This window comes from Balaenoptera ricei, chromosome 6 (assembly GCF_028023285.1).
Source record: "Balaenoptera ricei isolate mBalRic1 chromosome 6, mBalRic1.hap2, whole genome shotgun sequence".
Classification (NCBI taxonomy): domain Eukaryota; kingdom Metazoa; phylum Chordata; class Mammalia; order Artiodactyla; family Balaenopteridae; genus Balaenoptera; species Balaenoptera ricei.
In genome coordinates this window covers 93,484,552-93,510,279 of record NC_082644.1, presented here as the reverse complement: position 1 = coordinate 93,510,279, position 25,728 = coordinate 93,484,552, and the positions used below count along the sequence as shown (strand labels likewise).

Genomic DNA, 25,728 nt, shown 5'->3' with positions numbered 1-25,728 from the left:
TCCCCAAATTTAGCATAAGTATCCTCCAAGTCCTTTTAACGTCTTCCTTATATTTTTAATGAAGGTTTTCTGAGCCCATCTTTGTGTTCTTCTTTCCCCCATTTAAAAAATTATTTCATTAATTCTTTGAATCCCCCTTTTCATATATTCAGTTTCAGACTACTAAAATTGTTCCATCAAATACTCTTTTGAATTATCATCCAAGACCTACTTGCCCTTCTTGGCATCTTTCTTTGCATCCTTCTTGGCATCTTTCTTTGACTCAGCAGATTCTGTGTCAGTTTCTTTCTTGGCATCTTTCTTTTCTTTCTTGGTATCTTTCTTTTCTTTCTTGGCAGCATCTTTTGACTCACTATCTGCCTCACCGGGCTTCTTTTCATCTTTCTTATCCTTTTTACTCTCCTTCTTCTTTGAATCTTTCTTGTCCTTTGATTCATCTCCTTTCTCACCAGGTTTCTTTGAATCCTTGTTCCCTTTCTTATCCTTCTTTCCATCTTTCTTTTCACCTTCTGATTCTGTAATGGACTCCTTGCTCTTCTTTGAACCTTTCTTATCTTTTTTGGAATCTTTCTTTGCATCTCCTTTTTCACCTTCTGATTCTGTAGCAGACTCCCTGCCCTTCTTTGAACCTTTCTTATCTTTTTTGGAATCTTTCTTTGCATCTCCGTTTTCACCTTCTGATTCTGTAGCAGACTCCCTGCCCTTCTTTGAACCTTTCTTATCTTTTTTGGAATCTTTCTTTGCATCTCCGTTTTCACCTTCTGATTCTGTAGCAGACTCCCTGCCCTTCTGTGAACCTTTCTTATCTTTTTTGGAATCTTTTTTTGCATCTCCTTTTTCACCTTCTGATTCTGTAGCAGACTCCCTGCCCTTCTTTGAACCTTTCTTATCTTTTTTAGAATCTTTCTTTGCATCTCCTTTTTCACCTTCTGATTCTATAATGGACACCTTGCCCTTCTTTGAACCTTTCTTATCTTTTTTTGAATCTTTCTTTGCATCTCCCTTTTCACCTTCTGTTTCTGTATCAGACTCCTTGCCCTTCTTTGACCCTTTCTTATTTTTTTTAGAGTCTTTCTTTGCATCTCCTTTTTCACCTTCTGATTCTGTAGCTGAGTCTTTGTCCTTCTTTGAACCTTTCTTGTATTTTTTAGAACCTTTTTTTGCACCTGCTTTTTCATCTTCAGATTCTGTAACTGACTCCTTGCCCTTCTTTGAACCTTTTTTCTCTATTTTGACATCTTTCTTTGCATCTGCTTTCTCTTCTTTAGCTCCTGGTTCTTTCTTTGAACCTTTCCTAAGTTTTTCCTCTGAAACTGTGGACTCTGCTTCTGAATCTGATTTGTCCTTCTTGTTTTCCTTACTTTTCTTAATTATTGATGGAGATAAAGGTTTTGCTACATCTTTAGCATCCTCCCTGGAGTGTTGAGCTGGTTTCTGTGGAGGCTGCCTCCTAGCAGCTAAATAAACAGATGGTCTCTCAGAAATTCTCATTAAAGAACGGTGCATCCATAATGGTGGTTTGTGACCTCCCCTTAATTTGTCTTCATCATATCTCTGAAATATTGGTTAGAATAATAATGAACAACTTGTGTGTGAGGTACACAGCCTTTATTACCAGATATTGAATACACTTAACTTCAACCATGAAAAGATTTTATATTTTGATAAATAGTGGGTAAATGGTAGATTACATAGTTTATTATGCTTTTTCAACTTTGTTCCTTTTTTGTACTAAAGGACAGCCATGCCTCATTTAAGGCCTGATTATAATTTAGAGGATCTTCATAATTCCCTCAAGATTTTATGTTAAAATTCTCACAGAACTCCACTGACTAATGACAAATCAGAACCTCTCTTCACAATCATGAGAAATTTAGGTTTTGTTTGTGTTTTTGTTTTTGTTTTTTTACTCTGTGTTCTTGAGATTTCTTGGAATGTCTTCCCCACCTTCCATTTCTGTGCTAACTCAGAAACTAATTATTCTCTAACATCTAAGAGTTTCATGTTCAGGCATATCCTGGTCTCTACTGTCACATTCAAAGTCTCTGGAATTTAGAATGCTACCTGTGGTTAAAAGTAAAAGCCTAATACTCCTCTGCCTGACAAGATATAATTTGAGTTATATATAGTTATATCAGATAAGAAACTGCAATAATGAAAGCTATAATGTTCAGTGGACATTAGTTTGAGCAGAATGGTACATTCTGTTTTCAACTCCTAATCAAATATTTTTAAAAGCTTAATTGCAAAAATAGCAAATTTTGGAAAGAATGTTAATGGCTGGAAAAATAAATTTAATAAAGAAAGAAAGGAAAATTTAAAAAAGATGAGAAAACCTAGAAGAAACCTAGGTTACTACTGATTAAATACATTCCCTAAAATAAACAAGAGTTGATGATATGTTATTTTGTGAAAACTTTTCTTGGAACATTTTCATATTCCTTGATGATTCCAGAAACATTGGGAAATATTAATCTTCTAATATTCAAAATCCGGAATTCTATATTATAGGAAATGAGAAAACATTGAAACTTCCTTAGTGTATAATGTAACTCCATGATTCTCATGAGGGGGTTTCTCCAACTGGGGAATATTTTCTGAATGCTCATACTAACTGTAGCATTAGGATCTCCAGAGTTCTGTGCTTCTTGGATACATATTTTCTATAATGTGGGATTACTGAGCAAATATTTAATATGAAATAAGGGAATAATTTGTATACACTGAAATGCAAATTAAATATATCTACTTTCTCCAAGTAGTAGAATTGAGTTACCTTTAACTGTGCTGTACAATTTAAAAGCCACATGTGAACTGAATCAAATTGAATGTAAAATTCAACTGCTCAGTTGCACTAGCCTCATTTCAAGTGTTCAGTAGCCATATTGGAATTGGAATGCAAAGATATAAAATACTTCCATCATCACAGAAATCCCATTGGTCAACAATGATCTGTAACATATATAGCTATACATGATTTCACAAGATTATTACCAGTAAAATTATGTGATCTTTTCAATACTCACAGGAACTGTTTTGTCTTGTAGTTGGGAAGGTTTTGATCTCCTTCTTTTTCCTGGCCGTGGTGGTTTGGGAAATACCAGGGCAAAATGTTGCTGATTCCATGATTTTTTACTTAATTCACTGACTAAAATAAGAAAACATTAAGCATACACTTCAGAATAAATAGAATTTTATCTAAAATGGCAGTAAGTTTCTCTTGCCCATTCTTTCCCATTGCCCAAGTACTGTCAAGAGGTTAATAATTCATAAATAAATTTGGTTTGGTTTAGAAAAAATTAAAAAATAAATAAAATGGCAGTAAGTAATCATAAGTAAATTAATAAATAAATGATTCAAATTATGGCTTCATGTATTTGGTAATATTTGAAATTCTGTACTATTAATATGAGAAAATAAAATTTGATTTTTTAAAATTTTGACTAGTTTTATAGTTAATTATATAGTCATTGTGAAACTAGTATAGTCTGTAATGTAAATGGAAAAAAACAGTTTTACTGTTTCCTTTTAATCTTTCTATCTCTTCCAGTCTAGATTTTTGCTTTATACTCATTTGGTTAGAATACAATTCTACTGAGAACAGAAAATATGGTAGCTACTTCTGTAGCTCCCAGAGTACTTAGCACAGTTCCTATTTAAAATATTCAGTAAATATATGACTGAGTGTAAAGGCTAACACTTAAGATTCCCTTAGTTAGTAACCATATTCTAAGCTACAAGAGTAAATGTCATACACCCAAGAACTGCGTTGTCATCGGTGGCATACTAATGAAGAAAATCGATAAATAAAGAGTACCTACAGAATTGTGATTGTGAGGGTCGAGTTACATGGAAACTATAATATAAATGGTTAAAAATATTTAGGTTACCAATAAGACCTGTGAGAGAGATATCCTCACTCTATTTAAGTGTGTACAAAAATGCTGTATATAAGAGAAAATAGACTTGTCCTGTGAGTCTCCTAAAGATAGAATCAGGATCAATGAGAAAATATGCAGAATGAAAGATATATTTAAGTTTAATATACGAGAGAAAATTGATTACTTGATATAAGAAGTCCTTCACCATCAGATTGACTGGCCTTGTCAAGTAATGAATTTTTTTGTCAATTATATGTCCGATATAGAATATCAGCAATGTAGCAGAAGACATTCCTGACACAGGTAAGAAGTTATTTATCCATTTTTTTACACTGCCTTTCAACTGTAAGATTATCTAACTGTTTGAGTTCTAACATGTAAATATGTCCACCTTTATGTTGCTGAACATATTCACTTAATCTTCTGTGGATATTAAGACAAAATATCTTTAGAAGGTATTCAATGAGCCCATGAGAAAGGTGCTTAGCAAAATTAAAAGCTGATTTTTAATAATACTCCATGACAGCTGTTGTTTATCACTTATCCCTAAAATTAATCATACCTGTTTAAAAAAATTGAACTTTCTTACCTGGGATGTAATTATCATATGTCCCAAAGTTTATTTTTTGGCTATTAAAATAAGAGGGGAAAGTTTTAATTAATTTATAAAAAATCACTCTATTTAATGATCATTATTGTACATAAACACTTGCCACGACCAGCTAGAGAAATATTTTACATTCTTAGATCTCTATTATTATGTAAGATTACTTCATCCTAGAAAAATAGAAATGAGCAAATATGTGTTTTTAACACAAACTTCAACATAACTAAAACAAGATGGATAAAAACATTAAAAAAAAACCTCACCAAAATGCATATCTGAAATATGGACATTTATGGGCTTTTTAATGTGACACCATGATTGAATTTTCCCCCACTTTATGCTCCAAATTCTCTTAAAATTGAACTATAAGACATTGTAAGAATTATAAGACATCATCTTAAAAACACTATGCCTAGGTGAAATCAGATCCTCAAAATAATCTCAGAATTTAACCAAATCCAAATCACTCAATGGCATGCATGTCTGTCTGTGAATGTGTGCATGTGTGTGTGTGTGTGTTTGTCAGTGTATACCACAAGCATTGATATGGATTTTGACTTTTTTTCTTCTCTAGGAAAATATGAGAAATAAAACTATGTTGCAAAGTAGTTTCTATTTACAAATTTCCATTTGTCTTAGTACTATATGAGCATGTTTATTCTCACAAAGGGGAGTTTTATATCTAATTCTTATTTATTTGTAATGGAGGCACATATTAAGATCTGTTAAAGAAATATTTTTATACATCATCCCATTATATTACAGAAATAATGTCATTGTTGATCATGAATGAGTTTGGGGCTTACACACACACGCATACACACACACATAAAAACACACATGCTCATACAGTGTTTTCCTTATTTTAACATTACGTAAATATTAAGAATAAAGTGCAGTACAGAAGTATCTTGGTACCTTCATTAAAATTTTTGTTCCCATTAAAAACCTGGCACATTTTTGCCACTCTACAAAAATTTGAATGAATTAATTGAATAAAATTCAGGATGTGTTGACTAATAAGTTACCTGGTCTAGTGATTTCTTAACTGAGGGCGTGCATTAAAATTACTCACCCTACTATATCTCTAGGTTTAAACCTAGCCAATCTACATTTATACACTGCTGAAGAAATTTTGATTTTCAACCATGGTTATGAACTTCTCTTTTCTAAATGCTCTGAAAGAGGAACTATGTCATAAAACAATATTATTAAATTTGAGATTTAGAAAGTGGTACATAGGCACGGTCCATTAATTTCTGTGTAATCTCTGAGGAATATTCTTTGATCATAAAGCAATTGAATTAAAAATCAATAACAAAATTACAGTTGACCCTTGAACAGCAAGGGTTTGAACTTCATGGGCCCACTTATATGTGGATATTTTTCAATAATACAACCATACTGCAAGATCTGTGGTTGGTTGAATCCCTGAATGTAATACCACAGATTTGGAGGGCCAACTATTAAGTTCTGTGTGGATTTTTGACTTTGTGGGGATTGGCTCCCCTAGAGCCCATGTTATTCATGGGTCAACAGTATATTGAAAGTACATAAACATTTGAAACATAAACACCTCCTTCTACATAACCAGCGGTCAAATAATTTACAATGCACACTTATGAAAAAGAAGCAAATGGATAATAATTTATAACAAAAATTGTGGAATACTGCAGACAGTACATAGAGAGAACTTTATAGCTTTAATGCATTTTATTAGAAAAAAGTTTAAAATCAGTGTTGTAAATTATTGCTTTAAAATTAGGAAAATATCAAACTAAAGTCAAAGTTAAAGGGAGAAAATAATAAAGCTTAAGCAAGAAAAATCAGTGAAAGAGAAACAAAATTAGAGCAAATATAACCCCACTTTTATCAGTGGAAAGATCACCCAGACAGAAAATCAATAAGGCAACACAGGCCTTAAGTGACACATTAGACCAGATGCACTTAATTGATATTTTTAGAGCATTCCATCCAAAAGCAGCAGAATACACATTCTTTTCAAATGCCTGTGGAACATTCTCCGGGGTTGATCTCATGCAGGGCCCCAAAGTGAGCCTCAGTAAATTTAAGAAAACTGAAAACATATCAAGCATCTTTTCCAACCACAAGGCTATGAGATTAGAAGTCAACTACAAGAAAAAAAAAAAAAAACTGTAAAAAAACATAGATATGTGAAGGCTAAACAATGTGGATCACTGAAGAAATGAAAGAGGAAGTAAAAAAAATACCTAGAGACAAATGACAATGACAGCATGATGACCCAAAACCTATGGGACACAGCAAAAGAAGTTCTAAGAGGGAAGTTGATAGCAATACAATCTTACCTCAGGAAACAAGAAAAATCTCAAACAATCTAACCTTACACCTAAAGCAACTAGAGAAAGAAGAACAAGCAAAACCCAAAATTAGTAGAAGGAAAGAAATCATAAAGATCAGAGCAGAAATAAATGAAATAGAGATGAAGAAGACAATAGAAAAGATCAATGAAACTAAAAGCTGGTTCTTTGAGAAGATAAACCTTTAGTGAAACTCATCCAGAAAAAAAGGAAGAGGGGTCAAATCAATAAAATTAGAAATGAAAAATAGGAAGTTACAACTGACAGCACAGAAATACAAAGTATCATAAGAGATTACTACAGCCACTATATTCCAATAAAATGGAAGACCTAGAAGAAATTGACACATTCTTAGAAAGGTACAGTCTCCCAAGACTAAACTAGGAATAAATAGAAAATATGAACAGACTGATCACAAGTATTGAAATTGAAACTGTGATTAAAAAACTCTCAACAAAGTACAGGACCAGATGGCTTCACAGGCAAGTCTATCAGATATTTAGAGAAGAGCTAAAACCTATCCTTCTCAACTCTTCCAAAAAGATGCAGAGGGAGGAACACTCTCAAACTCATTCTATGAGGCCACCATTGCCCTGATACCAAAACCAGACAAAGATACCACACACAAAAAAAAAAGAAAATTACAGGCCATACACTGATGAACATAGACGCAAAAATCCTCAACAAAATACTAGCAAACAGAATCCAACAATGCATTAAAAGGATCATACACCACTACCAAGTGGGATTTATCCCAAGGATGCAAGGATTTTTCAGTATCCTCAAGTCAATCAGTGTGATACACTACATTAACAAATTGGAGAATAAAAACCATATGATCATCTCAATAGATGCAGAAAAAGCTTTTAACAAAATTTAACACCGATTTATGATAAAAACTCTCCAGAAAGTGGGCAATGAGGGAACACACCTCAATATAATAAAGGCTATATGTTACAAACCTACAGCTAACAACATACTCAATGGTGAAAAGCTGAAAGCATCTACTCTAAGGTCAGGAACAGGACAAGGATGTCCACTCTTACCATTTTTATTCAACATAGACTTGGAAGTCCTAGCCACAGCAATCAGAGGGAAAAAAAGAAATAAAAGGAATCCAAATTGGAAAAGAAGTAAAACTGTCTCTCTTTGCAGATGACATGGTACTTTACATAGAAAATCCTAAAGATGCTACCAGAAAACTACTAGAGCTCATCAATGAATTTGCTAAAATTGCAGGATATAAAATTAATACACAGAAATCTGTTGCATATCTATACACTAACAATGAAATATCAGAAAGAGAAATTAAAGAAACAATCCCATGTACCATCGCATCAAAAAGAATAAAATATCTAGGAATAAACCTACCTAAGGAGGCAAAAGACCTGCACTCTGAAAACTGTAAGCTGCTGCTGAAAGAAACTGAAGATGACACAAACAGATGGAAAGATGTTCCACATTCTTGGACTGGAATAATCAATATTGTCAAAACAACTATATTGCTCAAGGCAATTTACAGATTCATTGCAATCCCTATAAAATTACCAGTGGCATTTTTCACAGAACTAGAACAAAAAAATTTAAAATTTGTATGGAGACACAAAAGACCCTGACTAGCTAAATCAATCTTTTTTTTTTTTTTTTTTTTGGCCACACCACACGGCATGTGGGGTCTTAGTTCCCCCACCAGGGATCAAACCTGTGCCCCCTGCATTGGAAGTGTGGATTCTTTTCTTAACCACTGGACCACCAAGGAAGTCCCAAAATCAATCTTGAGAAAGAAAAACATAGCTGTAGGAATCAGGCTCCCTGACTTCAGACTATACTACTAACCTACGGTAATCAAAACAATATAGTACTGGTACAAAAACAGAAATATAGATCAATGTAACAGAATAGAAAGCCCAGAAATAAACCCACGCACCTATGGTCAATTACTCTATGACAAAAGAGGGCATGACTATACAGTGGAGAGAAGACAGTCTCTTCAATAAATCATACTGGGAAAACTAGACAGCTACATGTAAAAGAATGAAATTAAAACATTCTCTAACACCGTACACAAGAACAAACTTAAAATGGACTAAAAACCTAAATGTAAGACTGGATACTGTAAAACTCTTAGAGGAAAACATAGGCAAAACACTCTTTGACATAAATCGTAGCAATATCTTTTTCAGTGCATCTCCTAGAGTAATGGAAATAAAAATAAAAAGAATCAAATGGGACCTAATTAAACTCAAAAGCTTTTGCACAGTAAAGCAAACCATAAGCAAAAAGAAAAGACAACCCACAGAATGGGAGAAATATTTGCAAACATTGTGACCAACAAGGGATTAATCTCCAAAATTTACAAACAGCACATGCAGCTCAATATCAAAAAAAAAGAAACAACCCAATCAAAAAGTGGGCAGAAGACCTAAATAGACATTTCACTGAAGAAGACATACAGATGGCCAAGAGGGACGTGAAAATATGCTCAACATCACTAATCAGTAGAGAAATGCAAATCAAAACTACAATGGGATATCACCTCACGCCAGTCAGAATGGCCATCATCAAAAAGTCTACAAACAATAAATGCTGGATAGAGTGTGGAGAAAAGGGAACCCTCCTACAGTGTTGGTGGGAATATAAATTGGTATAGCCACTATGGAGAACAGTATGGAGGTTCCTGAAAAAACTAAAAATAGAGCTACCATATGATCCAGCAGTCCCACTCCTCGGCATATATCTGGAGAAAAGCATGGTTCAAAAGGATACATGCACCCCAGTGTTCATTGCAGCACTGTTTATAATAGGCAAGACATGGAAGCAACCTAAATGTCCATTGACAGATGAATGGATAAAGAAGATGTGGTACACATATGCAGTGGAATATTACTCAGCCATTAAAAAGAATGAAATTATGCCATTTGCAGGAACATGGATGGACCTGGAGATTATCATACTAAGTGAAGTAAGTCAGACAGAAAAAGACAAATATCATATGATACCACTTATATGCGGAATCTAAAAAAAAAAAAAATGATACAAATGAACTTCTTTACAAAACAGAAACAGACACACAGACATAGTAAACAAACTTATGGTTACCAAAAAGGAAAGGTGAGGCATATGGATAAATTGGGAATTTGGAATTGACATATACACACTGCTATATTTAAAAGTAGATAACCAAGAAGGACCTACTGTATAGCACAGGGAACCATGCTCAATATTCTGCAATAACCTAAATGGGATAAGAATTTGAAAAAGAATAGATATATGTATATGTATAACTGAATCACTTTGCTGTACACCTGAAATTAACACAATGTTGTAAATCAGCTATACTCCAATATAAAATAAAAATTAAAAAAAAACAAATTAGAGCAAATATAAAAATCCAAAATTTGTTTTTGAAAAGATTATTAAAATTTATTAACTTTTAGAAAAACTGATGAAGAAAAACAGAGAGAACACACAAATTACCAATATCAGGAGAGATGAAGGTTTTGTAATTATATAGATTTTAAAGGATAATGAGGAATATCAGTAACAATTTTATTATAATAAACTGAGCAACTCAAGTGAAATAGACGAGCTCCTTGTAAAACTCAGTTTATTTACCAATACTGACACAAGATGAAACAACAAAAATGTGAATAGCCCTATAATTATTAAATAAATTTAATTCACTATCAAAAACCTTCCCAGAAAAGAAGGCACAGGCCCATGGAGTTTTACTGATAAATCCAGTTAAAAACTTAAGGAAAAATACTAACAACTCTACACAAGTTTTTCAGAAACAAGAGGAAGTGGGAAGATATTTAAACTCATTTTTGAGATCAATATAAATAACCCTGTCACCAAAATGTCTCAAGGACATTACCAGCAATGTATATTATAGACTAATACCATGCATTAACATAGATGCAAAAATTCCTTAACAATTTATTAATCTTGCTGAACAATATATAAAAAGGCTAACATACCATGATCATTGAGGTTTACTCTATGCAGTGTAAACTAGTTGGTTTAATATATATGAATTAATCATTGTAATCACTCCAAATAACATATAAGAAAATTCATCTGATTATCTCAAGATATGCAGAAGAAGTTTTGAAAAAGAGTAACATTCATTCATAATTTTAAAACTCTGAGAACACTAGGAATCGAAGGCATCTTCCTCAAATAGATTAAATGAGTCCTGACAATAGTTACTATTAAAATAAAATTAATTAATGGTGGAATATTGACTGTCTTTCCTCTATAAACTATAAACAAGGCATGGATGCTCACTTCATTCAGCATTGTAATCCAGATGCTGTTTTGTTCCATAAGGCAATAAAAACATTAAAATGGAAAGGAAGAAGTAAAATTGGACTTTATTCACAGAGGGCATTGTTTAGTAAGTAGAATATCCAATGACACCTAAAAAATAATTTAGAGCTATTTATTGAACATAATAAGATCATATGATACAAGGTCTAATTATATCAACTAATTATATTTCTATAACTAGAAAAGTTGGGCATATAAATTTAAGAAAACAATATAATAGTATAATTTGTAATAACAAAAATTATTTTTAAATAATTTTATTGAAATATATGTGAGACCTGTATAAGAGAACTAAAAAAAAAAAAAATTCCTCAGGGAAATTAAAGATGAAAAGGAAAAAAATATATATATATATACACACACACACACACACACACACATACACACACACACACACACACACACACACACACACATATATATCTGATTAGAAGTAAAAGAACCCTTTAAACCCACTAGAAGAGCTAAAGTTAAGGATTAATGACACCAGTCATCAGCTACAATATAGAGCATCTGACATGTTCAGCATCAGTGGTGAAGGTACAAATGGTACAACCACCTTGGAATACCACTTGATTTTTTTTTTTAATTTTTTTTTTAAGTTTTTTTTTTTTTGATGTGGACCATTTTTAAAGTCTTTATTGAATTTGTTACAACATTGCTTCTGTTTTATGCTTTGGTTTTTTGGCTGCAAGACATGTGGGATCTTAGCTCCCTGACCAGGGATCGAACCCACACCCCCTGCATTGGAAGGTGAAGTTTTAACCACTGGACCACCAGAGAAGTCCCTTGATTTTTTTAAAAATAAAGTTAAACATATACATGTTCTATGTATGGTTCAGCATTTCCACTAGTAGCTTACCCAAGAGAAATCTCCAAAAAACTTGGGAAAACTGTTTATAGCAACTTTATTCATAATAACCCAAAACTAAAGTAACCCATAATAATCCAAAACTAAAGTGATCAACAGGAGAATGGATAAACTAAGTATGGTATATTCATGCAATGGAATACTACTCAGCTATGTAAAGGAATGTATTACTGATGTATGCAACATGGAAACATGGATGAATCCAAAAAAAAATATTATACTGAAAGAAAAAAATCCAGAAACCCAAAAGCATATACGTTATGATTTAATTTGTGTTAATCTCAAGAATAGGCAAGATTTTCTATGGTAACTTAGCAGCCATTTGTGGGGGAGAGGCAGAATGGACTGACTGGAAACTGGCAAAATGTAACTTAATGGTGTGGTTGAAAATTCTTATGTTTCTTAAGGTTGGTTAGGTTAGAGTTAGTGACAATTCAATACATTTAGTATTATTTTTACTGAGAAGAATTTATAGGACCCCTAAAATAGCAATGATCCAAATACCATAGTTCTCACTCTCTATGTAAATTTACATATGTCATAAGCAGTTAAATCAATTTAATTTTTTAGGACTAGAGAGAATTTTTCCATTCTTTCCCCTAAGTCTAGTTCTGCTGGTGACAGCATCTCTCCCCTTGTCTCTCTGGGACAGTCAAGAAATTTTCTAGACCAGGATGCATTCAGATTCAATTCTTGAAGTTTCTTATGAAAAAAACACGAACTCTCAGTGTATGTTTTATTGGTTTTTATTTGAAAACTATTTTTATGTGAATATAAATTTATTTCTATCCTTTTTAAAAAGTCCCTCAAAAGTGTGGAGATGGTCTAATTTAATTACTTACTCTAAAAAGAAGAAGAAACACAACAATTAAGTCAAACGGTTGTTATTTTGTGATATGCCTAGTTTTTGAATTAAGGTCTTGGAATATATACACACACACACACACACACACATACACACACACACAATAACTAATACTTCATCTTAACTAAGATTAAATGGAACACAGAAGCCACAAATCTGCCTTCAGTTCAGGTCCACACATCTAAACATTTCAAAATCAGTCTCAGTGTCTGTCAGCTTTTTTATGTAAAGAAGATACACATTGTCAGCATTGTGGAATGTAGTATGTTCATGACTTAGAAAGGGAAGCTAGCTTTAGGTTTTCCTGAATAAAAAGTTGAGATCCCAAAGTAGGAGACATGGGAGACATGGAGAGTTCATTTTTTAAGAGAAGAATCTGTTTCTATATTGCCAATAGAAAAAGGTATTTTGTTAAAGGGGTAAACATTTAACCAACTTTGTGGGATTTTTTTTTTTTTTAGTCTGAAAACTTTAAGCACAAAATACACCCACCTTTACCTTTTTCTTTTACAGTGTCCCTGTTTGGATATGATTTTAAAATGTATAATAAATTCAAAGGGTAAGGACTCTCAATAATGTGATATTGCCTCCAGTTTCATTTTGTTGATGTCTTTTTTTTTATTGAAGTATAGTTGATGTACAATATTATGTAAGTTACAGGTGTACAATATAGTGATTCACAATTTTAAAAGTTATGCTCCATTTATAGCTATTATAAAATATTGGCTATATTCCCTGTGTTGTATAATATATCCTTGTAGCTTAATTTATACATAATAGTTTGTACCTTTTAATCCCCTACCCCTTTATTGCCCCTCCCCACTTCCCTCTCTCCACTGGTAATCACAAGTTTGTTCTCTATATCTGTGAGTCTGTTTCTTTTTTGTTATATTCACTAGTTTGTTTTATTTTATTTTTTAGATTCTATATGTAAGTGATATCATACAATGTTTATCTTTCTCTGTGTGACTTATTTCACTTAACATAATACTCTTCAAGTCCATCTATGTTGTTGCAAATGGCACAATTTTATTCTTTTTTATGGCTGAGCAGTCTTCTATTTCATATATATATATCCCAATATATCCTGACAGCAGGCTCTGGATTTTGGGATTCTGTATCAGATGCACAGTAAATAAGGCCACAAAGGACTTAGCAGAAAGTTTTCCAGGGATGGACTGGGGCCTGAGTCATTGTTGTATTGCTAGAGGGGTCTCGATGTAAAGGCAAAGGTCAAGAGCCACATGGTTATTTTCTTGCTGAGGGATGGCTCTATGTGTAGTATCCTGAGATTTCCTGTCTTTTTCTAACATTTTCTAGAGCAGTGTTTCTCAACCTGAGTGTATTTTGAATCTCCTCCCCCAGGGGATATTTTGCAATGTCTGAGATATTTTTGATTGTCACAGTTGTGTGCGTGTGTGTGTGCATACGCATGTGTGCACACATACTTGCTGATACTGACATCTAGTACGTAGGGAACCACAAATGCTACTAAACATCTTATAATGCACAGGACCCCCATTCCTCCCTGCCCCCCACCCAGTCCTCAACTCCAATAAAGAGTTATCCCCCCTAAAATGTCAATAGTGCCAAGGTCAATAAATCCTGTTTTATATCAAGGTGAATCCCTAGGCCAAGATAGTAAGAGAGGACTTATTAATGCAGCACAAGGGAGAGAAAGATAAAATGTACAGTGGATATGAGATCTGGAAGCTAACGTTGGAAGTTTTTAAAGTTCAGATTTTTAGATACCTATCTGATGCCAAATCTTTGGGCAAACCTCTCGCACTTCCCTCAGATGTCTTAGACCTATTCAGTATTAATAATGGAGGGATTGAGTTGACTGACACAACCTGAATTGAAGACAAAGGTAAGAAGAGGTGAAACTCTTGAGTTGGGTTGTTGCGGTTTGGATGAATAAAGGTATTAAAGAAGATTGAGTGGGCGGGGGGTGTACTGAGCTCAAAGAGGAGAATTTTCTTTATCAGGTACAAAGTTGGTAGTCATGGCACAGAAATGTAAGTCTAATATTAAGTTCCTATCATTGTTAGAAGAGTTCAGAGGAAAGACAAGCAGAAAATTATTTTCTGCATCTCAAATTCTCTGTTAAGAGAATGGGAAGTTGCCACTTGAGCCTAAGGAAATATGAAAATTTTATATTAAGGATTTTTATGTGGGCTTCATTGGCTAACAATGAGGCCATTTGATTATGAATTCAACCACACTTTTATTCTACAATAGCACAAGAGTTTGGGGATTACAGTAGAAAACAACATAAAGAAATAGTCATAAAACCAAAAATAGGTTTTTAACCATTATGGTGAAGTTCTTTGAAAGCTATACAATCCTCATGATAGTAGTAATGAAATCAATATTTTATTGTGCTTAAACATTTTAAAGTAAGTACAATATGATGTTATTCTGTCATGGTGTATTGCCAAGCAGAGATTACTGTGTAATAGTGAGCAAGTCACTCAACATCTAAAGTAATCAGGGCAAATACAGTCAAACATTTTACTAAAGATTGTCTTTAAAGTAGTGATTGTATTATAATGAGGTAGGCACAGGGAAGCCTGTTTTATTTTCAAGATTTGTGTTTTATCTTTTCTTTAACAGTAGTGTCCAAAGAAAACCCAGTTACACTTTCCTTTACATTTCAGAGTTACATGCCTTTGCCTTTGTTCCATGTCTTCACAGTAAAAAGGTATACATAATTGAAAGATTTTATTTTCCTACCTCACTTTAACACAAGATAAATTAAGAATAAGGACACTATTATCATCAAACTTCCCATGTCTGCATAGTCTGCTTTTCATTGCAAAGTACTTTTGCATACTCAATATTTCTCAAGGGGATACAATTAGTGTTTAGTTATTCTTCTTTGTGTTGGGCTGCCCCACTTATTACCAAAGGTTTAACACCCTTGACCCATGCTCTCTAAAGTTCAGCAGCACTCCTTAGTCACTGTTACAAAAAAAAATGTTCTTATAAATTTCCAAATGGCCTCTAAGGAGATGATAGTTATCTGAATGTCAATCATGAATTCTTTCATTCTATATGATCCAAAATACAATATGATAAAAAAATGAAGAATCACATGGAAAAAGAATTATCCATAGCCATGTATATATTTTACCCAAGTGAATGAATTAGTTAAGTCTTGGATCAGAACAACTTATGATATTGCTTGAGGACATAAGTGTCTGCTAAACACACACTCTCTTGTTTGTCGGTGACATAATAATAATAATATAACAAACATCTCTTTACATTAAAGAGAATAAATGTAAAGTTAACTAGAGCATTTCAGTTATTTTAAAACATAAAATTTGACAAGAGGACTTACAATCTTGGTACAGACATTTCCCCCACCTATGATTTGCCAGGGCTTAAGCACTGTGAGTTCAAATTAGTGATGTTGAGAGGTGACATCATAAAGAGGCCAAGAGCACTGAGAGTTAAAGGGGAAAACAAGAAGAGCTACTATTACTTGTGTTTTATGTTCTCTAATATTCAGTCTAATATTGGTGTTTACTTTCATTCATTATTACTGACTAAATACAACTGGTAGTTTCAAAATAACCAATTGATTTTACATCTTAATAAAAAGATTGTTTCAATTTTTCATATAGTTTTAATTTATTGATGAAAAGGATGAATCTAAACATTTATCTATTAAGCTTGGTTGTAATCCTAACTTCCCTGACAGTCATGTATCTTTTGTTAAATCATGTGCATAACTTTACATTGCCTTTTCCCATTGTAACCTTATGGGTTACTCATAGATACAAGGTTTTAAAGAAGGCTAGGTGATTATTAAAATTACCAATTTACTGACAGAGCTGAGTTAGATAATTTTAATTCTACCTACCACTCCACCCCACTAATAGATGAATAAAAATACTACTAGAGTAATATTTGAAAATGTTGCCATTATTTAGCTCCTTTTGGGGAATTTCAACTGACATTTTTTCCCCTAAAGAGTAGTTTGTTTGTTTTTTTTAAATTTTATTGAAGTTTAGTTGATGTACAATGTTGTGTTAATTTCTGCTATACAACAAAGTGATTCAGTTATACATATGTATATCCTTTTTCACTATCTTTTCCATTGTGGTTTATCACAAAATATTGAATATAGTTTCCTGTGCTATACAGTAGGACCTGGTTTTTTATCCATCCTGTATATAATAGCTTGAATCTGCTAATCCCAAACTCCCAATCCTTCCCTCCCCCATCCCCCTTGGCAACCACAAGTCTGCTCTCTATATCTGTGAGTCTGTTTCTGTTTCATAGATAAGTTAATTTGTGGCATATTTTAGATTCCACATATAAGTGATATCATATGGTATTTGTCTTTCTCTTTCTGACTTACTTCATTTAGTATGATAATCTCTAGGTTCATCCATGTTGCTGCAAATGGCATTATTTCAATCTTTTTATGGTTGAGTAATATTCCATTGGGTGTGTGTGTATATATCACATCTTCTTTATCCATTCATCTGTTGATGGACATTTAGGTTGTTTCCATGTCTTGACTATTATAAATAGTGCTGCTATGAATATAGGGGTGCATGTATCTTTTTGAATTATAGTTTTGTCTGGATATATGTCCAAAAGTGGAATTGCTCGATCATATGGCAACTCTGTTTTTAGTTTTTTGAGGAACCTCCATACTGTTCTCCATAGTGGCTGCACCAATTTACATTCCCACCAATGGTAGTACAGGAGGGTTCTCTTTATTCCACATCCCCTCCAACATCACAGCCTCACACCATACACAAAAATAAACTCAAAATGGCTTAAAGACTTAAGTACAAGACATGATACCATAAAACTCCTAGAAGAGAACATAGGCGAAACATTCTCTGGCATAAATTGAACCAGTGTTTTCTTAGGTCACTCTCCCAAGGCAATAGAAATAAAAGCAGTGATAAACAAATGGAACCTAATCAAACTTAGAAGATTTTGCACAACAAAGGAAACCATAAACAAAACGAAAAGACAACCTATGGACTGGGAGAAAATATTTGCAAATGATGTGACTGATAAGGTCTTAATTTTCAAAATATACAAACAGCTCATACAACTCAATAACAACAACAACAAAAAAAAACAGGCAAACAAACAACCCTGTTGAAAATGGGCAGAAGACCTAAATAGATATTTCTCCAAAGAAGACATACAGATAGCCAATAGGCACATGAAAAATAATCATCATTGCTAATTATTACAGAAATGCAAATCAAAACTACAATGAGGTACCACCTCACAGCGGTCAGAATGGCCATCATTAAAAAGTCTACAAATTCCCTTAAGGAATAGCTGTCTTAAACTTTAGCTATTGTAAGAGATATAAAAATCTCTGTGGTTTTACTCAATGAAAGTTTTTATCTAATATCTCAGACCGTGGTAAATTTTAGAGGGGTTGTGGTGGAGGATTTCTATAAGGTGATTTAGGAATTCTGATTTCTGTGATCTATTGCTTTACTATCCACTAATTTAACACTATTAATGCTGATGTTTCACTGCAAAGTGGTGATTTAGTAAACAAAGCATGATTTCTAATTCCACAATAAGTGTTTTCCAGGTTATAAAAGAATTTTTGTACATTAATCCATTTATTTCTTATATAACAGTAAAAAGTAGGGACAGTTGGTCCTTGACATTTACAGAGCTATTTCCTAAGACTTAGCAATATGTTGCCAATTTAAAAATATGGTGTATAGGAGGAGGAGTCAAGATGGTGGAATAGGAGGACGCAAAATTTGTTGCTCCTCATAAGTACATCAAGAATACATCTACAGGGGTGTGGTGGGAGGAATTGGGAGACTTGGATTGACACATATACATTATTGATACAATGTATAAAATAGACAACTGATGGGAACATACTGTATAGCACAGGGAACTCTACCTAACGCACTGTGCTAACCTAAATGGGAGGAAAGTCCAAAAGGGAGGGGATATCTGTATGTGTATGGCTGATTCATTTTGTTGTGCAAAGAAGGCTAACACAACATTGTAAAGCAACCATACGCCAATAAAAATTAATTAAAAAAATACATCTACGAATGGAACAATTCTCTCAGCACACACAGAGGTGGGGCCAAAACCAAAGCTGAGCCCCAGGGACGGTGCTACTGAGAAAGAGGAAGGGAAATCTTTCCTTGCAGCTGCACAAGCTGCAGATTAAATCCCGTGATCAGCTTGGTAAATCCTGCGTCTGTGGAAGACCTGAGTAGACAAGTGTTCCTACAACTGAGACCTGTCTAGCAGATAAAGGCACCAACTTCTCATATATCACCAAAGTTTATAGGAGAGAGTAAAAAAATGAACTAAGACAATGAATAGAGAGAATCTGGAATGACACATGAAAATTATGTTTGCATTATATATATACATGTAAAGGAATTTAACATTTCGTTAATAGGGAGGTCAGACATAAACAGCTCTAAGTATTGATACTGTTGTGCATAGGTGTTATCAGTAAATAGACATCACTTGTTCTCATGTGCAATTCCTTATCAACTATTCATATCTATTTAGTTATCAGACATTTGCAATTATTATTCTCCTGCCCAGTGCAGACAAATCAGGTAAACAGTCTCTCATTGAATAATGCTCTAAAAATTTATAACAATCCACTTTTCATAATCTATGGTAAAGGCATCATCAAGAAAGGTAGAAGAGATGATTTTGCAAATACTATCAAAACTCACTTTCTCAGGAGTATGCCCATTCGTGTAATGTCCTGGGGTCTCATCGTCCCTTCATATACATCAGACAATCAACACTTGAAAGCTTCTTTAAGATCCAGTGATTTGTTGGTACCAGGGATAAGGCCCAGGACCTCAATATTCCTCTTAAACACCAAACTCCCATAGATAAACTTGAATATCCAATATAGACTCTAGCACTGTACACATAAATATATCTGAATAACAAAGGTGATTATAAAACTGCAAAAGATAAATGTAATATGATGAGAATACTACAGTGTAGAATTTAGCTAGGAATAAAATCACCTCCAGAGAAGCAAAGTGAAGAGACATTACAAATTAAAATAAGTTTGAAATATTTACTGATTAATGATGTTTCTCACATAAACCAAAGTTCTGAGTATAAAAAATAAGATCTTTCTAAAAAAATCAAACAAACAAAAACAGAATCAGATCTTTCTAATATTATAGTTACTTTTTTCAAAATGAACAATATGGAACACACACACACTGTTACACTTGTTATTTCTTTCTTATATTTTTTCCTTTAATTTAATTAGTGATTCTTTTTCAATTTACCAGTCTCGAGGTATCAATACGTCTGCCTAGGTCCTGTAGGATAGAACTCCCTATCAGTCCTTACGTAGCTATCTCGGCTTGGTTTCCTAACACCGGGGTTGACAAACGTCGTTTTATTTTATTCTAGATTTGGTTTATTTCAACCCTAGTTGATATCTCCACCATTGATAGTTTCATAAAACTGGACGGTGGCACCATTTCAAGTCCATTTCATATCTGGATAGTGTATTTCTGGCTTTGGCTTTATTTTGGTGCCAAGTTTTAAACCACTTACAATGTGTGAACTATATAGTGGCACCAACTCACATCAATGCATTTATATTTGTGGCCTGCTTTTGGTAAGATATTTATTTCTGAATTATTAATCCTTCTTTGGTGTCAGCATGACTTAAGTATTTATTACATTTAAGTGTATCTAATATTTCTGTGTTGTGAAGTTATTAGAGATTTTGTCATGTACTCAGTTCACTGCCTACCACAAGGAATCTTTTCAAAAAGTGTCACTGGATGAGAAAGTAGAACTTTATTTAACTATTGAAGAAAACTTTGAATTTCCACATCAAATAGGAACATGCAAATATGGAGGGATTATCAGTAAGAAGCAACTGAAGTATCACTCTGCCTCATATAATGACTGATGCCAAAAGCAAACTTCAGAGCTCTCACTCCCCCACACCTCTCTCTCTCTCTCTCTCTCTCTCTATATATATATATATATATACACACACACATACACACACAGCAACAGTAGCTCTATATTTAAAAAGTGACAGTAACCAGAAACCACCTGCTGATAGTCCACATGGATCAAAGAAATTCAAGAAGTGGGCCTCTCTGTAGCTCTCAAGAATTTCCTTTTTAAAGCTGATGTCATCTGTTTATGAAGCATCAGGAGAGATCTTCCTCTTACTTATTAGTGCCTGGATAAATTAAATGCTCAATAAACATTTGTTGAATAAATTAATAAATTTGAAATTGAACATGCAATTGAATAAGAAATCACATAAATAAGTGTCAGCGTTTTCACCCAGTGTCTTCCTGGAAACACAATGTAGAATTTGAAAGAGGCAGTCAATTTGGGCTTGCCAAGTAAGCCTTGTCCAAGGACACCCTTGTCCAAATGTTTACAAAGTTCAGTGTTAAACTAGTCTCATGAAGCAGTTGTTTTAATAGTAAAGTTAGATTGTTTTCAGGCATTGCAACTTTTGACATGTTGAAGAAATAAAGATGTTGCCACATAAAAAGCTATTTCCCAAATGTTGATTAACTTAAATCAGTATAGAAGAGATCTAACCATTCTTGCCCTTGATTTTTTGTGCCATAGGCAAAAATGATTATCTCTAAGAACTTTAGATGTCTAAAACAGTGGTTTAGTGTGCCCCATTATACTCGGGTTATTACCATGTATCTACTCTCCTCCATTTAATTCTGGTATCAATATGCATCTTTTTACTTGAGAATATTTCTTTAGTATGTGTCAGAACCACCTGGAGGCCTTGTTGAATACTGATTGTTGGGACCCAACTCTAGAGTGTCTGATTTAATGGTTCTCTGGTAGGGCTTGAGAATTTACAGTTCTAACAAGTTCCCAGGTGAAAATAATACTTCTGGTAAAGGGACCACACATTGAAAATTATTGCTTTATGCCTGTTGCTATGATTTGATAAATTTAAAAATAATTATTTAATCTTGTTATTAGAGTTAGTTGGAGGAAAGGGAGTCATCATTGCTATATATAAACATGTATCAGTAATGACAAATGACATTGTACTTTTTTAGTTTTTAAAAAAATTTTTATACAATTTTTAAAGGTTACACTCCAATTACAGTTATTACAAAATATTGGCTATATTCCCATGCTGTATAGTACATCCCTTTAGCTTATCTTACACTCAATAGTTTGTACCTCCCACTCGTTCACCCCTCTGTATCCCCTCCCCCACTCCCCACTGGTAACCACTAGTTTGTTCTCTATATCTGAGAGTCTCTGTTTTGTTATATTCAGTAGTTTATTGTATTTTTTTAGATTCCATATGTAAGTGATATCATACAGTATTTGTCTTTCTATGTCTGACTTATTCCACCTAGCATAATGCCCTCCCAGTCTTATTTTTTTTTAGAAAATTGATCATATGTCTTTCTTCTCCTGCATTAAAATAAAATTTTACATTCAAAATTCACTCATTATTTTGGAATGTTATTTCATAAATAATCTAGGAAAATAAAAATATAGTTAAGAATTTTTAGTTCATCCTTAATGCAATTATACTATATTTTATATTTCTGTTACAACCAAGAGAATGCAAATGCTATTAGATAAACAGTTTTTCACAATTATGTTTAATCCATAAATCATTTTTTAGCTTGGAAAATTGTCTAAACTTCATAGTTAGAAGGTTGCTTTTCTTCCTTTGTGCTTAGCTACAAATTTAATTAACTGCAATATCTTTTCCCCCTTGCAAAGTTGTTTGTTTTTGTTTGGTTTTTGTTTTTGCTTACTTAAGTGACAGTAATTAAACTGTCAGTGAAAGGAACATTTAGAACACATACAAGAACATAACACACGTGTAAATTTTGGTTATTCTGCTCTGCCAAGTACAGGAAAACTGTGATATAAATGATAATGATGGAACAAAATAAATTGCTTTGAGGATAACTGATTTTAGATAGCAATTGCAAAATCTTTTTTTCCAACTACTCCATTCAACTCTGGTGTTAATATACATCTGTCTTATTTGTTTGGGAATTATTATCCAAATATAAATATCTATCAAACCCAAGTATCTTTTGTACTACGAATGTCAAAACATTGTATATCTGAATATGGTATTCTAAAGAACCCACTGTTGGCTAGAACATTTGTTATATGATTACAGATGCTCAGTTTATTTATTCACTCATACAATAAACACTTATGAGATTTCTGTTGCACATCAGGAGTTTTACTATCTATGATATGCAAACACAAGAATTATGTTATAAATTTCCTTGAATATATTAACAGAGAGAAACTTGGAAGCAAATAATTTCAAGCCAATTTGAGGAAAATATTATGAGGATAAAAATTAAAATCATCAAAGATTTTTCTTACTTTTTTTCTATGACTTAATGAAATAGTTTCCATTGTTATCCCCATTTTTCTTTCAATATCCAAGTGTAACATTTGATTAAATTGCAGATCAAGAAGTTGTACGTAGGCTGTTTGGCTCCAGAATCGGTTCTTTTAAGCACTGCACATAATAGCTCATAATCTTTCTACTTGCAGAACGAAGTCTGAGGGGTTATATGATCACAAAGAAACAACCCTGCCAAGAGAATTCAAAGAGTAATGTTTTATAGAAAGATGGTACTTAATCTGGGTCTTGAGGGATGAGAAATACATGAGCATTGATAAAACATAGAAATATAAAAAATTAAGGAGTAAGGAGAAAGAAAAGTAGTTTAATGTGGAACAACTGACACAGAAAGAAAAAAGTGTTGAAAGATGAGGTTGGGATTTAGGTAGGCATAAGTTTGGTGTAATATCTATATGCAAATAAAATAGATTTAGATGATGGTTGAGGAGGAAGCAAGTGCACAGTTAAAAATATAACAAGACAAAACAGTGACATGGGCAGTGTTGGCATGAGAATCAGGAGTTACATATAAATCCCCACCTAGTGTCTCTATCACAGTGCATACGACATAAACAAGTCACTTATTTAAGTTTCAACGTTCCTGCCTGTAAAAGTATTGAGCTTGATGTTCTTTTCAGATCCTTTTCTATAGAAGGATCACTTTTATTGAGGCAAAAAAACCATGGATGTGCTTTTCTCTTTAGATGTGTATTGTGTGAATAAGAATAACTGCAACCTGTTAGTTCCTTTCTCTCTCTCTCTCCCTCTCTCTCTCACACACACACACACACATATAAAACTACCAGCAAATGGGTTAAATTCCTTATATACTATTAATATCATTAATAATTTTAAATGATGTTTTTTGCTTCCATTGATGCTATTAGGGATGAACAAATTATGGAAACTAATGTGACCTAAAAATAGCAGGGGATTTCATGTGCAATCCTCCAACAGCTACGTGAGAGTCATGGGAGGATTTTAAGTGGAGGTGTGATGATTTGACTTGCAAAAGATCATTCTTGCTACAGTCCATTGTAGGTCTTTCAAAACTACTTTGCCTTGAAGATCTTCTAAGAGCAAAATGGAGGAAATTACATTTAAAACCTTTCTACCCATCTGAGATTATTTAGGTTCAGTATTAGATTTCTTTAAGTTAGTATTGAGCAATTATTTTCTTAATTCAGAGACATGATTCACAGGGTTATGGTATGGATTAAACTGAGTTAGATAAAAAGGGCATCATAATAGTGTGTAAGGGTAATAGTTTACCTTCTTCCCATTTTCATGTAATGTTTAGCAAAATGCCCAAAACACAGTAATAGTTGGGTGACAGCTCCATGAGGGTAAGAGCTGACTAAAAGTAAAAGAAAATTGCATTTGTTTGAGCATAAATTTCAGCATAATGTTACCTTACAAACAACAGAAGTATTCTTGTTAAATCTTTTTATCCACCCAAGAAACACTGAGGACTACTTCTTAGGGATTAACCTTCAGTAAGAAGCTGACTATAGAATTCTGGTCAAAAAATAATGAGCATTCATGCTGAATAGGAGTCTTCCTGAACTCACTTTAAAAAAGGTGTAAAACAGGTTATATCTGAAATGTTATCTATAAAAATTCAATAAAGATATAAAAATTCTATAAAAATTCTATAAAAATTCAATAAGATATTCAAATTAATATATTAAGTTTTAAAATAAAAATAAATGATATTGCTCCTATTAAGTTTTAAAATAAAAATAAATGATATTGCTCCTATTAAGTTTTAAAATAAAAGTAAATGATATTGCTCCTATTATAAAAGTTAAACATGCTTATTTTAGAATGTGGGATAGTAGAGGTTATAAACCTGTATTTATTGAGTTAATTAAATGTCGACAGTTACTGCCCTGAACTCAAGGGAATGGAGGTGAGGTTTTCTCAATCTTTTACTCATTCTTCAAAAATGCCACAACAACTATATATCAGTTTTAGAAGAACAGCAATGAAGATTAAACCAATAATGACTTAAAAGATTGTTTTCTGCCCTCCAGCAGGTGATAGTTTATACATGAAAATAAACGTATAACTATATTTCCAATATAAAGTGTGGGAAATAGAATCACACACTATATAAGGGTTGATATGGATATGTGTTTAACGTATCTTTATTCAAAGATGAAAAAATAAAGTGAACATAGGTAAATAATAGTTTATTTCTGCAAATTATCAATGATTCACTTATTTCATTCTCAAGTGCAATAGTTGGCATTCATTATTCTAAAACTGTCATGGAATTCAGTAAATGCTAAAATACATATGATGAATTGTGTTACATCAAATATGTAAATCTGCAGTTACCTTTTTAAAAAGGAATGTATTGAGAAGACAAACAGTGCAACAGATGTCTAATTGTTCCAAAATTGTATTTTTTCTA

At 33.0% G+C, this 25,728-nt stretch overlaps 1 protein-coding gene across 1 annotated transcript; it reads right to left on the bottom strand.

Moving 5' to 3' along the window:
• Nucleotides 1-207: 207 nt before the first annotated feature.
• CYLC2 (cylicin 2) lies at nucleotides 208-19,658 on the bottom strand. Its single transcript, XM_059926678.1, has 4 exons — nucleotides 19,615-19,658; nucleotides 4,471-4,511; nucleotides 3,027-3,148; nucleotides 208-1,554 (listed from the first exon to the last, which is right to left on the bottom strand). Exons 1-4 carry the CDS (start codon nucleotides 19,656-19,658, stop codon nucleotides 208-210), a joined length of 1,554 nt encoding a protein of 517 aa, XP_059782661.1.
• Nucleotides 19,659-25,728: the final 6,070 nt, after the last annotated feature.

Bases quoted from the DNA above. Each gene is read 5' to 3' on its own strand.
- CYLC2 (XM_059926678.1), bottom strand. From the start codon at position 19,658: ATGAGACCCCAGGACATTACACGAATGGGCATACTCCTGAGAAA. The intron at 4,512-19,614 runs GTGAGTTTTGAT...TTATTTTAATAG, and splicing joins ATGGGCATACTCCTGAGAAA to CCAAAAAATAAACTTTGGGA. The intron at 1,555-3,026 runs GTGAGTATTGAA...CCAATATTTCAG, and splicing joins TACAAGACAAAACAGTTCCT to AGATATGATGAAGACAAATT.